Source organism: Apiospora hydei (assembly GCF_038363865.1).
Source record: "Apiospora hydei strain CBS 114990 chromosome Unknown utg000008l_segment0_segment0, whole genome shotgun sequence".
Lineage (NCBI taxonomy): Eukaryota > Fungi > Ascomycota > Sordariomycetes > Amphisphaeriales > Apiosporaceae > Apiospora > Apiospora hydei.
This window is the reverse complement of record NW_027117367.1, coordinates 90,549-103,004: the sequence shown is the minus strand read 5'-3', so window position 1 is coordinate 103,004 and position 12,456 is coordinate 90,549. Positions and strand designations below refer to the sequence as shown.

At 54.3% G+C, this 12,456-nt stretch overlaps 3 protein-coding genes across 3 annotated transcripts; 1 reads left to right on the top strand and 2 right to left on the bottom strand.

Moving 5' to 3' along the window:
- Positions 1 to 4,386: 4,386 nt before the first annotated feature.
- PG997_010584 (SWIRM domain-containing protein) lies at positions 4,387 to 5,604 on the top strand (the record flags this gene model as incomplete). The annotated part of the gene is made up of 1 exon (XM_066814899.1): positions 4,387 to 5,604. The coding sequence occupies one exon, from the start codon at positions 4,387 to 4,389 to the stop codon at positions 5,602 to 5,604; it is 1,218 nt and encodes a 405-aa protein (XP_066664189.1).
- Positions 5,605 to 9,112: 3,508 nt separating this feature from the next.
- PG997_010583 (uncharacterized protein) lies at positions 9,113 to 10,263 on the bottom strand (the record flags this gene model as incomplete). The annotated part of the gene is made up of 2 exons (XM_066814898.1): positions 9,113 to 9,918; positions 9,978 to 10,263. The coding sequence occupies 2 exons, from the start codon at positions 10,261 to 10,263 to the stop codon at positions 9,113 to 9,115; spliced, it is 1,092 nt and encodes a 363-aa protein (XP_066664188.1).
- A 709-nt stretch (positions 10,264 to 10,972) lies between these two features.
- PG997_010582 (SET domain-containing protein) lies at positions 10,973 to 12,226 on the bottom strand (the record flags this gene model as incomplete). The annotated part of the gene is made up of 2 exons (XM_066814897.1): positions 10,973 to 11,339; positions 11,409 to 12,226. 2 exons carry the CDS (start codon positions 12,224 to 12,226, stop codon positions 10,973 to 10,975), a joined length of 1,185 nt encoding a protein of 394 aa, XP_066664187.1.
- Positions 12,227 to 12,456: the final 230 nt, after the last annotated feature.

Below are 12,456 nucleotides of genomic sequence, written 5' to 3'. Positions count from 1 at the left end.
GGACTTGATTCTTCAGCAGGTATCTCTGTGAGTGAATACATTGACTGTGCCTAATCTAATAGCAGGCTGCAATTGACCAAATATGTCTGCCTGCTGACTTGTCACATTACCTCCAGTCGTCGTAAGTGTCTTGCCTGGCTTGTGGCTGGTTTCGGGTGTTGTGAATATGCAAGTCATCAGTCCCTGGGCGTGTTCACGCGTTCTGGGGCAAACCGCACCCACCTGCGTGCAGTTCCTCGAGCGCGCACCATCATTGTCACTTTTTCACGAGACAGGTTGGATTGGAAGTTAAGTAAGTGTGTGTGACTCTTGACACCGACCAGCAGCACGAGCAGATTGGGCCAATTCGCCGTCGTGATTGGTGCCATCATGGGCCATGCTTCAGGCCGACAGACACAAGGTGTGACAAATCTTCATGGCAGTGCCTATCGGGCGTCAATCCTCGGACTCTGGACTGGACTGGACTCATTTGGCTCAACTGAATCGATCATTGTTAAGAGATGCACACGATTATAGCAAGCAAGCAATGTACTTGAGGTAAAGTACTGGATGTTTTTCCCATGCCAGGCCAAGCTAACAACGCCGCTACCCACTCTCACATCCTTACCCACAGATGATCCACGCGAGGAAGTCTACGGCAAGGCGGGGGTGGTGTGTCAGTGTGTGTCCAGGAGTCTTGGAGTGTGTGTGTGCACTGCACTGCACTCGTGTGTAGGTGTGTTTGTGAAGAAGGACTGAGAGTGAGTGAGTGAGTGAGTGCGCATCACACGCCCACGGTTTCTGAGACAGACCCCCCCTCTCGTTTGGCCGAATATCCTGATTTGATGCCGCCCTCAGCTTTGCGCAATTGATCCAATGATCACGAACACACCCACACTGGATCTCTATCTACCCGCGTCTTGTCTTGTTGATTGTTGTTGTTATCTCGTGAACATGAACGCAGCACAAGCATTGCATTGGGAACGGTGATTGATCATCATCAACTCGGCCACCACCCAACCAACGCCCGGTTCAATTCCAGCTCGGCATTGGTTCATTCGTCGTCACAAGCCCTGCCTGCTGACTGCAAGCGGCGAACATGGCAAGCAATAACACAGCATGGAATGCGGTTTGCTCCTCTTCCCCCTCCCCCTCCTTCTGTCAATGGCAGTGCTCACTCGCACTTGTGTTGCTCCGGCTCCGTCTCACCCTGTCACTATCGCATTCCAGTCGGCGATAACCCGCACGCTGATGTGTTTACTAGGTAGAGCGACCGAGAAGGGAGAGACTGAGAGAGGGGGCGTGCGTCCAGCCAGCATGGACGACGGCTGCTGATGGGCGCTTCGGATTGGCCTCCGTGGTTGGCTGAGAGCCGGTGTAGCGGGCGCCACGAGGACACAGCAAAGTATACCTGCACTCGCGGTACATGACGTTACAACCTCTCTGTTTTTTAATTGCCTACCTACATACAGTTTGCCCTGTGGCAGCACAGCATGACTTTATCCCACTCCAGCAATCCCAATTGAGCCCTGTGCCCAGAGAAGAAGTGCCAAGGCCTCATGGGCAGCGATCCCTGCGCCCACACTACACTCGGCCGCGTCTGCCCTGCCTTATGATCGGGGTGTGACTGACTGACCTGCCTACGGACTGAATGACTGACTAACACGAACTTGCCCTACCTACCTATGTCCTAACCTGCTTTTGCCAGACATACTAACTAGGTGGGTAATCTCTGATGTCTGTCTGCCTTCGACGACTACTACGACCGTCAGGGAACCGGTACTTGATGGTTTGCGTGTGTGTTAGAGCTGGGGGACTGTGGGAGGGTGAGGGTGACTCCCTCGACGACACACACCACCGCCGCATGCACCCACACCCACACGCATCATATCCATCAATACCTCCGTCGTCCATGATCCGACCAAGTGAAGTGTGATAGTGTGTGTGTGTGTACATGCCCAAGTATGGGGTAAATGCATCCGGCCTGTTGATAGTTCTTGACCACCTCAGGTTCTTGATCGCTTTGCTCTGTTTTGCTTCCATGCGTGCTTCGGGCTGCCTCGTCTTCTCGCCCAATGCGACTCCTCATTGGTCTGGCCGCCCCCTTCTTCTCCCTACCTCACTTTCCCTTCCTCTATCTCTCTTATTACACTTGACCACCAGTTCGTTCTCATCTGTCTGCCTGTCTTTCGATCAGTCTATCTGCCTGACTACGGGGTATTTAGAATAAGACGCCCTTCCTCTACAGCCACTCCTCTTCGGCTTCCCCTCTCTTTCGAACTTCGACTTCTTCCGTCTCCCCCTCTCTCGTCTATCAACTCAACCTACCTGCTCAGCGACTGTATCACCCAATCAAGACGACCAGTGTCTGCTGACCTGGAACGAGTGATACATACACCTACAAACTCTCGTACCTAGAATCAATTGCCCGCCACTTGACTTGGAAGGACTATTCCCGTGTAGTGTCCTCTCCCGAGCCAGGCCTTTTCGCTGCCTATAGATAGCATTCGAGTGTCATCCGTCAACTCTTGTTGCTGTTTACTTTTCCTGACTTCTTGCGCCGGATTGCCCAATCGAGCGAACGATCGGCAACCACTTACACGTCGTCTTACACGCACCTACCCAAGCCCCAAAGTCCCAAGTCCGCCCCAATCGCACCCCGCACTAAGCGCTGCTGGCGTTATCGATTCCAAGGCCCTACCGCCTAATTCCCTACTACAGCGTCCCTATCTACAGCGCCCCAACCCCCGTGACTCCGTCTTCTCCAGTGCCAATACAGCGTCAGCATCACTGGCACCGGCCAACGACATCCATCGGCATTGACGCATTGGGCATAACAAATAAAAGCAATTCCATTAAGCGGAAGAAGGCCCCCCAGCCGCTCCCTCGCTCACCCAATTCATACCCAAAGCCAAGGCCCGAACATAAGTACATGCATATTCAAGTATAGTGTGTCGTGTACCTTGCACCAGACTTTACTTATTTTCCCTGCCTTTTCTGCCTGATCTGTTTTGCTGTTCATGTTCCGTTCAGCTGCCTGGCTCTGTCGTTCGCCCGAAAAAAGCAGCAGCAAGACAGACGTGCAGCCGCCCAGTTGGGTTCGGTCACGACACAGCCTGGGCCGGGTTTCAATTAGACAAACAATCCAGCAGAGACAGCATACATACGGTACTGCATCGCATGCATCACATCCTCACAATCGAATTGGCATCTGACCACCAACCGATTCTCTCTTATTAATACTGTGGAAGTATTAAGGCTTTACTTCCAACAGAAGACAGAAACATCGAACAAACTGTTTGCTGTTCTGTTTTCGTCTTTTTTTCCTCCCGCAGCATTCTTGGGGGCGCTGTTCGCCTTCTCTACCAACTCGGGCCAGACATTGGTTGCCCATTGCGGTCGCAAGTTTCCCCAATCCACACCCCCGACAGACTGCTGGACCGGACTGGACATAACACAACGCACCCAACGACCGTATAAGTTGGCTTGTCATCCGCCCAATTCGCATTGGAAATTGGAATTGGATTCCAGGAAAAGGAAAGCCAGGCAAAGGCCATCATCAATCCAACTCAATTCTGCCAAAAAACCAATTGGTCCAACACCGCCACTCTTAGTCTTTGGCTACGGAACCAAATAGAAGACGTTGACGAACGCCCAACAAAAAAGGCCGAGGATCCCGCCTTCTTGTTCAATTGAGAGGATCAAGCAAGCAAGAGAGCTGGCTGTGACTGTGACTCAATTGACACCGATTTGTCAATTGACTCAATTCGCGGCGTCTGCCTGGCATTTCGCCACCCTGTCTTCGCAAGAGTCACTTCCTTCACCCAGACTCCTTCCTACCCAAGAGGGAGGACGCCTACTGCCTGCCTGCCTGTCTGTCTGTCTGTCGCCTACACTACACACTACTGTCACTACATATACTCCCACCCCCTCCCACTTATACTTCGCTGCTGCTCTGCACTGACTGTACTTGTCTGTCTCACCCTTTTCCGATTGTCCCTTCTCCACACATAAGTACCGCCGTCCACAAGGTACTTGACCGTCAAAGGGGTCCATCCTCCACTCTTCCTCACCCCATCCCATACCCAGACCATTACCCATACCCATACCCATCCATAACCAGACCCATCCATCTGCCACTACCGCTATTAGGAGGTCAGGGTAGATAGAGGTGTGTGTTAGATGGCTGACAAACCGCCGGCCTCGACTAATACAACAAGACGCCCTTCCACCACGTTCGATGGTTATAACCTGAACTCAATGGCTTCTGCTTCTTCGCAATTCCCTTCTTCTGTTTCCTCTTTGCCCTTTGCATCCATCTCTAGCAATAGCAGCAACAGCAGCAACAACAACAAGACACACCCACACTACCAACACCAACAACACCAACAGCCCATGTTCGCTAACATGGCCGCTGCCACTACGCCTACATCGCAGAACAAGGAGCCCAAGAAGCCCTTCGACATCAGTAACCTCATGTCGCCCCCCGAGCTGCCTCCCTATGAGTCCTTCGCCCAGTCCACCATGGCTAAGTCGACCAACCATGTCACCTCCGACGTGCGCAAGGTCCCTGGACCCAATGCGCCCATCTCGCCGCCCATCTCCCCCGAGACTCGCATGCATGACAACGCCTTCAGCCCCTCGGTGTCGCCCAAGACGACCAACACGCCCTGCAAAGATCCCATCCTGTACCCGACACAACATGACCTTCTCATCAATTCGCCACCCCAACGACCGCTCTTCGCTCCCGACGAGTCGGTGGACGCCCAACGCATTGTCGATGAACATGTACATGCGCGCTCGCAGACCCTCTTCCGGCAGGCCTCGCCGCCGCAGCGGGAAGACTACGAGCTGGCGCTGTTCTTCAAGTCGCAGGTCATGAAGAAGTTCCAGGAGAACCCCCGGGGCTGGCTGCAAAGAGAGCGGGCGCAGCTGCTCGAGGACAGGAGGGCCGGAGCACGACACAACCAGTTCCGGCTGCACCCAATTCTGGCGGCCAAGCCCCAGCCCATTCGCCACCACATCCAGCGCGTCGTCAAGCCGGCCGCCCCTAAGGCTGTCAAGGCGGCACCCCAGCATTCTCATCATCATCAGCAGCCGCAGCCGCAGCAGCAGCAACAGTCATCTGCTCCTGCTCCTCGCCCCATCCGGTCCAACCCGCCCCCTATCCGTGCGGTCCCTGCCCAGCCTGCCCGGGTCCCCAAGAGCCCTACTCCTGACGCTTCCGCACGGAGGATCGTGGCGCCCAACCGCGAGGACAAGGACTTCCTGTCGCTGCCGGACATCTGCCCGCCCCTGAGCACGCTGCCGGCGTCCAAGTCCAACAGCATGAAAGTCGACTGGAAGGGCGCGCCCATTGACCTGAGCGCCGACCCGCACCGCGACCTGCTGCACCCGGACGAGCTCGCCCTCGCGGCCAACCTGCGCCTGGACTGCGCGACGTACCTGACCAGCAAGCGCCGCATGTTCATGAAGCGGCTCGACTGCCTCCGCATCGGCAAGGAGTTCCGCAAGACGGACGCCCAGCAGGCCTGCAAGATCGACGTCAACAAGGCGTCCAAGCTGTGGACCGCGTTCGACAAGGTCGGCTGGCTCGAGAAGCACCACGTCGCCCCGTACGTGTAGAGGAGCGTCTCCGCGGACAATCGGCCCATCAGGAACGGGACGGGTTCTACATCGCACTACGATTTCTTACGGTTTAACGACAGCGACTATTTGCTCTTTTATTTCTTTTATGAACTCGACTCATACGATGCATTGCGATTGGTTGATATCATCATCATCTGTTGGTTTCCCGGCATCGCATCTCACCATATCGGCGGCGACGCCGAGAGACTGGCGCCGGTTAGCGATCTTGATCTTTTACATACACCATTGTTTGTTCGATCTCTCGACTTGCGGTCGAGTTTGTCTCTTCCACGGCATTTTGGGTTTCTTTGCTTTCTTCATTTACCCCGGATACACACGATACAGCAAGCATCAGGGTTCGACTACCATTGTGATACCCGGAGTGCGATTCCCTCCACGCTCCACTCCAACTCTCCTACCCATCATCCATTTTCAGGTTTATCTCTCATACGGACTTGGCCAGGGATATTTGTCTTTTACATTTTTTCCTTTGTCGTTACTACGGCTACTTACACAGAGTCGAGAGGGATATTAGTGTTGCATTTGTTCGGCGTTTTCCGGCCACTCTCCCTCCCTATCTCGCAATGAGCGAGTAGGCGATTGACAGAGCTGAGCCTTGATTTTTGATTTTTGAGAATTTGATGGTCACTTACATGGAAGAGGTTCAGATACCCTCGGACCCCCCAGCCTTGATTGACGGGCGGGGTGGTTTTATTTCCCCATAGCGAGTTTCGATGGCGGGATGTGCCGCAGACGGCGATTTCCCATGAAGGGAGTCAGTCCTCTGCCTGGTACGGGATGGATAGAATATTTCACAGGATCATGTTAGCGACGGGCTTCTATGCCATCTACTGTGATTGGCAGATCTACATACATGTAGCGAGCTTTACGCAAGCAAATTGAAGAGAAACTTGATCCCATACTTACTTACGGAATGTCCACATTCACCACAAGTACCCATACATAACCGATCGACTACTTTACTCTACCCCAGTGGATTGTCCACGCCGTTGCCGCTGCCATCTAGTGTCGAATGTCTCAGAATGAATGGTAGTGTACCCGTGCCGTCCGTCCGTCAGTTGGCTAGTGTCTGTTGTGTTCGGGGTCCCGCGATTTCACATGCCAAAAACCCAATACGGCGGTTCTGCCATCTCAATTCTGTTTTGCTCGTTCGGCGTTCGCTCGTTTCTGCAGCAGCGTGCGCCGGCCGCCCTTGCTTTAGCGTTCCGCGCCATGGCAGGGCGCACCATTTAGCTGCTGATCATCCCAAAATGAATCAGCGCTGCCCGCCCCCGGCCCCTGATAGGGTCGCAGCAGTTCGCTTCCCCAGATCTGCCTTATCGGTGAGTGGTCCTTTGGTTATCTATCTGCCATGTCCGTCCGTTGCTATGCATTGAGCAGGAAACCAACGCAGTCAATAGGGGAAATATTCAAGATTTCGGTGCGTTCAGGGGGCGTATCTGTATTCATGCATTCGCTCTGTCTGCCGACTTGCTGCAAGCAAGTAGGCTTTCTTTTTCATTTGATCAAGATGACATCACGAGAAACAAGAGCGAGAGAGTGAGATATTTAAGGTTATCGATAGGATGGCGTCGGGTGCAAGCGAGAGTGGCATCCCTGTGTGCTTGCTGTGCCGTTCGTTCGTTTTTGATGTTTCTGTTTCTGCTTAGACAGCAGCGTAGCAATCGATGTACATGCCCATCCTGAGTACATTGGGGGATCCCTTTCTCTTTTTGGCGAGATTGACGATATCCACGGCGATTTTGAGTACGGGGGTGCATCACCAGCATGTCTTCTCCTTTTATTGACAAAGTTGCTTCATATGCAGGTTGTCGCCGTTCAGGCAATACTTTTTCAGCTGTACGAACACCTCAAGTTTCTTTTTCTTCCTGGCTTCTCGTTCGTTTTGGTCCCCGACGGAGAGGCCGAAACACTGTCAAAAGTGTAAGTCTCAAGGCAATCCACTGGGACCTGTAAGTAACGTGGCTTTTTTCTTTCTTTCTGCACGGAATCCTGCCTAGGTAGGTCTCGATCCTGCATGAGAAAAACAAGAAAGCACAAAGACACAATATGCCGTCTCAGCCCCGTCATCTTTTCTGCTGTCTGTTTTCGGTTCATGCGGTTCATGCGGCCGTGGCCGCATTCTTTTCTTTCCCCATGGGAAATTACTGTTTGCGGTTCTGAGTCTTATCGAATTTTGACTTTTGAGGCGTGCGTGCTGCTGCTTGTTGGCGAATGCGAACAGCCGTTCATGCAGTGCAGGTGTGGATGGCTTGCTTCACCCTAAGCTGTGTGTGTGTGTTGCGTTTAGTTAGTGCTTACACCCAGCCCCTAGCGAAGGAGCCAAAGCGAATTCCAGCGTGTGCCCCCTAGTATGGACTTCCCACTTGGTCACCTGTGCGAAACTGGCGAAAACGAGGGCGGCATGATGGGCTTTGGTGCTGGTGCTGATGCTGAAGCTGACCGATGGATCCACGATGGGAATCTGGGATCTAGCGGCGCTGTCGGCGGATCGAGCGCGCGCGCAAAACAGAATCGAAGTATCATCCATTCCATTCAATTGGCTTTTGGGTTGGGGCGTTGACGTCTAACTTAATTGGCCGGTCATCACCATTCGAGAAGAACCTTGTGGTTGTCCTTGTTGCCAGTTACTTCCTATTACGTTACAGGCCCGGCAATCGCTGATGTCGCTGTGAATAGATCTGTATGCCAAAGTAAAAGTGATCTTCCTGCCCTACTGACACGGCGCCGTAATGGATGACGAGCGCAAGGAATCCGAGATTCACCCAATCGGGAGCGTTTTCGGAACTGAACCGGCTTGGCCTCGACTACCGGACCTACACTCCGGCAGTAGCCTCGACCATCGAACTGGTCAGGCTGTTAGAGTTCCTAGCAAGCAGCGCACCCGACGCAAGCATGCCCGCGCCGCGGAGGTCCTCCGAAACACTATTATTGCTTTCCGTTCTTGCCATCGGCCTCCAGGTTTCGGGGGTTTGCAACGTAACGTAACGTGGATATTTCATTTGACAGCTTCCATCCCACGCGGAGTATCCAGATTAAGGAGCAGTACGTCCGCTGTACCTGCTTCTCAACAACTTTCAGGCACGCGAGCAGGAAGTCAATATAAGGTTGCTTGCTGCAAGGGCCGGCCGGGGAAGGCTTGACGTTCATGCATCCAATCGTCCGACTCCTTTTGGGGAACTTGCATTGCATTTCCGGTGTTCCCGAAGTCCATTCGAACGAAGACCAGTCTGCCACTCGATCAGGGAGGATATTGTTGATCACGAGGAGCCTGGCTCGATGGTTCGAGAAAACGTCCAAGTTGTACGTATAGGGCAGTCAATATGGAGTCACTGATACTGTTAAGAAAGCACTGAATGGTGCAGATTAGGCGAGTTGATCGTTCATTCATTCATTATGGGTTATGTTAGTGTTATGAAGTTACATTGCTTTTGCTACGCCTGGAGACATGTTCAACCCCTGAAAAGACAAGCAACCCCATTCCTCACAGTCCTGCCACCAGAGTGTACCCGCCATCGACGGCCACCGTCTGCCCGTTGAGGTACTGGTTCGCCGCGAAGAACAGCACGGCCTGCGCCATGTCCTCGTCCTTGCCCGGGCGGGCCGCGGGCACCTTCTCGGCGTACTTGTCCTTGGGGATGTGGCTCTTCTGGTCGCCGCCCGACTCGCCCGCCGTCATCTCCGAGGGGAAGACGCCGGGGGCGATGGAGTTGATGCGGATCTTGAGCCCCTGACTGGCAACCTCGGACGCCAGCATCCGGTTCAGGTGCACGGCCGCGCCCTTGGACGCGTTGTAGGCGAAGTGGTGCTGCGCCGTCTTGATCAGGCCGCTGATGCTGCTGATGTTGATGACGGTGCCGGACCAGCCGGCGTGCTTCTCGCTGCTCTTTTGTAAGAGGGGCAGGAAGGCTGCCGTCATGAAGTAGATGGAGGCCACGTTGGTGTTGTAGCTCTCGCGCCACTCCTCGAATGTGGCGTTCTCCGTGTCGAACAAGTTCTGCTTCATCTCCTCGGCGGACTTGCTCTCCACGGAGACGGTAGAGGTGCTGATGCCGGCGTTGTTGACGAGGATGCAGAGACAGGACTCGCGCTTCTCGATCTCCTTGACGAGGTTGGCGATGTCCTCTTTCTTACCAATGTCGCACGTGAGCGGGATGATGCTGTCGGGGCCTTGGGAGTACTGCTCCACGACCTTGTCCAGCTTCTCGCTTGTGCGGCCGGTGATGTAGACCTTGGCGCCGTTGGTCACCAGGGCTTGGGTGGCCATGAGGCCGATACCTGAGCCGCCGCCTATTGGTTGACTTGTGAGCGATGTAGACAGACATCATAGGCAGGTGTAGGATACGTACCAGTGACGAGGGCGACGCGGCCCGTCAAGTCGAAAAGCTTGTCACGGCTGAAGTGGACATTGGCGGTGTTGGAAGCCATTCTGACGGACTGTGTGAAGTTGCTGGTATTATTGGGCTTGGTGTGAGGGTTTCGAGTGATTGCAGCAGATGAAGTAAGTTGCCGTGATGAAGTGGGAGAGGTGGACTGGGAATAGGTGCGGCAAAAGGTTGCAAGCAGTCGACTGCTTTTATGAGGGGGATTGCTACGGAGCGCAATAGCAGCACTGCGAGAGGCGGATGAGATCATGACGTTGCTGTACATTTGCTTGTTTGAGGGAGTGACGGAAGGGGGAGCAGTGAGAGTAGCTTCTATTGATTGGTTTTGGGGGCAGTACAAGTACAATTACAGGATCAGAGGCAGAAGAGGAGGGGAAACCCGCCATCAAGTGTGAACTCATCCTTCCGATCGAAGTAAATCTCGATTGCCATGAATATGAATTCGTTCAATTAGATCATCGGCAACCGGAGCTGAAGGTGGAAGACGAACAAACGACTGCAGTCATGACGAAATGGATGAATATGACTGGAGTTGATCGCTGATCGCTGTAGTTGCAATTGGCTCGCTGTGGAAACCCCCTAAAAATACACCAAACCCCACTGAAGGGCGCTGGAGCAAAAGTTCCGGGGGAGCCGCAAACAGCCGTTTTAGTCAGCCAAGCTTCAACGCCGCATGCATGTATTCTAGTTGCGTGTGATGGTCCAATATCCCGGCATCAAGGGAATAGTGAAGGGAAAATATTGCTCGGGTAAGTACTGCCTCAGGTTGGAATTCACCACCCGAACTGCTCACATCGTCCATGCCGGAGTTTCAGTCCACAGTAGTCAAGTCAGCTTTACCCAAGACACCATTACGCAAATCAAGAACTGGAGAGGATTGCATATACTAAGTACAGTAGATATATACCCTATCATTGCTTACCTAAAACGTGACATCACGCCTACACATAAGTACTTACCTACCCAACCGTCTTCCACCCCGGCGGCTGCGTGTCCACCATCGGCTGCGACCCCGTCGGACTCACCGACCGGGCGCCGCTGCGGAGGAACCGGCCGTCGGGCGTGACGGCCGTCTCCCCGGCCGCGGGTTCCTCGGGCGCGGGCGTCCTGGCCGGGACGATCATCGGCGTCGCCGACGCGGCCGCCCGCCGCGCGTCCACGAGGTGCCAGTCGTCGGCGTCCATCACGATCCGGCCCAGGTTGCAGGCCCGCGTGATGGACTTTCGCCACTGGTTGTACGCGTACACGGCCCGCGGGTTATTCGCGTCCGCGTTGTCAGGGACCAGCTGCCAGATGCGAGCCCAGAGATCCGAGATGTTGAGGAGCCTGTGGGTTCATTCGTGTTAGCATATACACATATACACATCAGCAAATAAGGAGGTGCGTGTAACTTACTCGTAAAAGCCGTAGTCGATCCACAAGAGGTTGATGTACTGTTCCCACCGTATTTCGCATCGCGTCACGAGCTGGCCGCATTCGGCCATGGAATGCTGGTTGAACTCGTTCTCGCGGTACATGCGGATGGTGTCGCCGGCGTCGTGGAGCCGGAGGAGGGCGAGGCGCTGCTCGTATAGGCTTGCGTCGGCGCGGCGGTCTTCGAGATCGCACAGGTCACACAGGCACTCGAACCCGAACCCCCGCATCAGCTGCTGCTTGCGCTCGGTCCGGAGCGCGCCGAGCCGGATGTACGAGATGGTCAGCTCGGCGCCCTCGGGGATCAGGTGCCGCGCCCGCAGCGCGATCTCGCCGTTGGTCTTGATGTTGAAAATCAGGTTGGGCGCGCACTTGTGGTTGAAGCGCGACGCCCGGAGGAACACGCCCTGGTGCTTCACCCCGTCCTCGTCGTAGAAGCCCATCTGGTTCGCCCACATGATGACGAAGACGCGGGCGTACCCCTGGGCTTCCTGTTCCGACAGCTTGGACCCGTCGGCCTTGGTGTAGAGGTTGCGGAAGTAGTCGAGCATGGCCGCGTCGTCGTCCGCCTCCCGCTTGACGGCGTACAGGGTCATGTACTCGTTCTTCTGTTGCGGCGTCAGGCTGTTGAACATGTCTACGACGGGGGGAATCAGCTCGTCTCCGGATCCCTCGTCCGGCTCGCGGAGAACGAACTGCTCACGCAAGACGACCGTGCCGGCAGGTATCTCCACTCTGGTAAAGATGCCCCTCCCCTTGAGGTCCCATGTCTCCTTGTATTCAAGTTGAGCATTCGACATATTGTGTTCTTTTACTTCTCTCTCTTCTCGTTTATACGATTTCAATGCTTGCTACAGGTTTGTGTGCCCGTCAAGTGCGAATTGTGCAGAATGCGATAGCAGACAATACAATTTGCGTACATATAAATACGTATGAAATCCATGTCTAACGATATTTTTATGCCTTTTCACCGTCTGCTTCAGTCAATGACGGTCAGAAGACAAAAGCACTGCGCATCGAACAAGTAGGG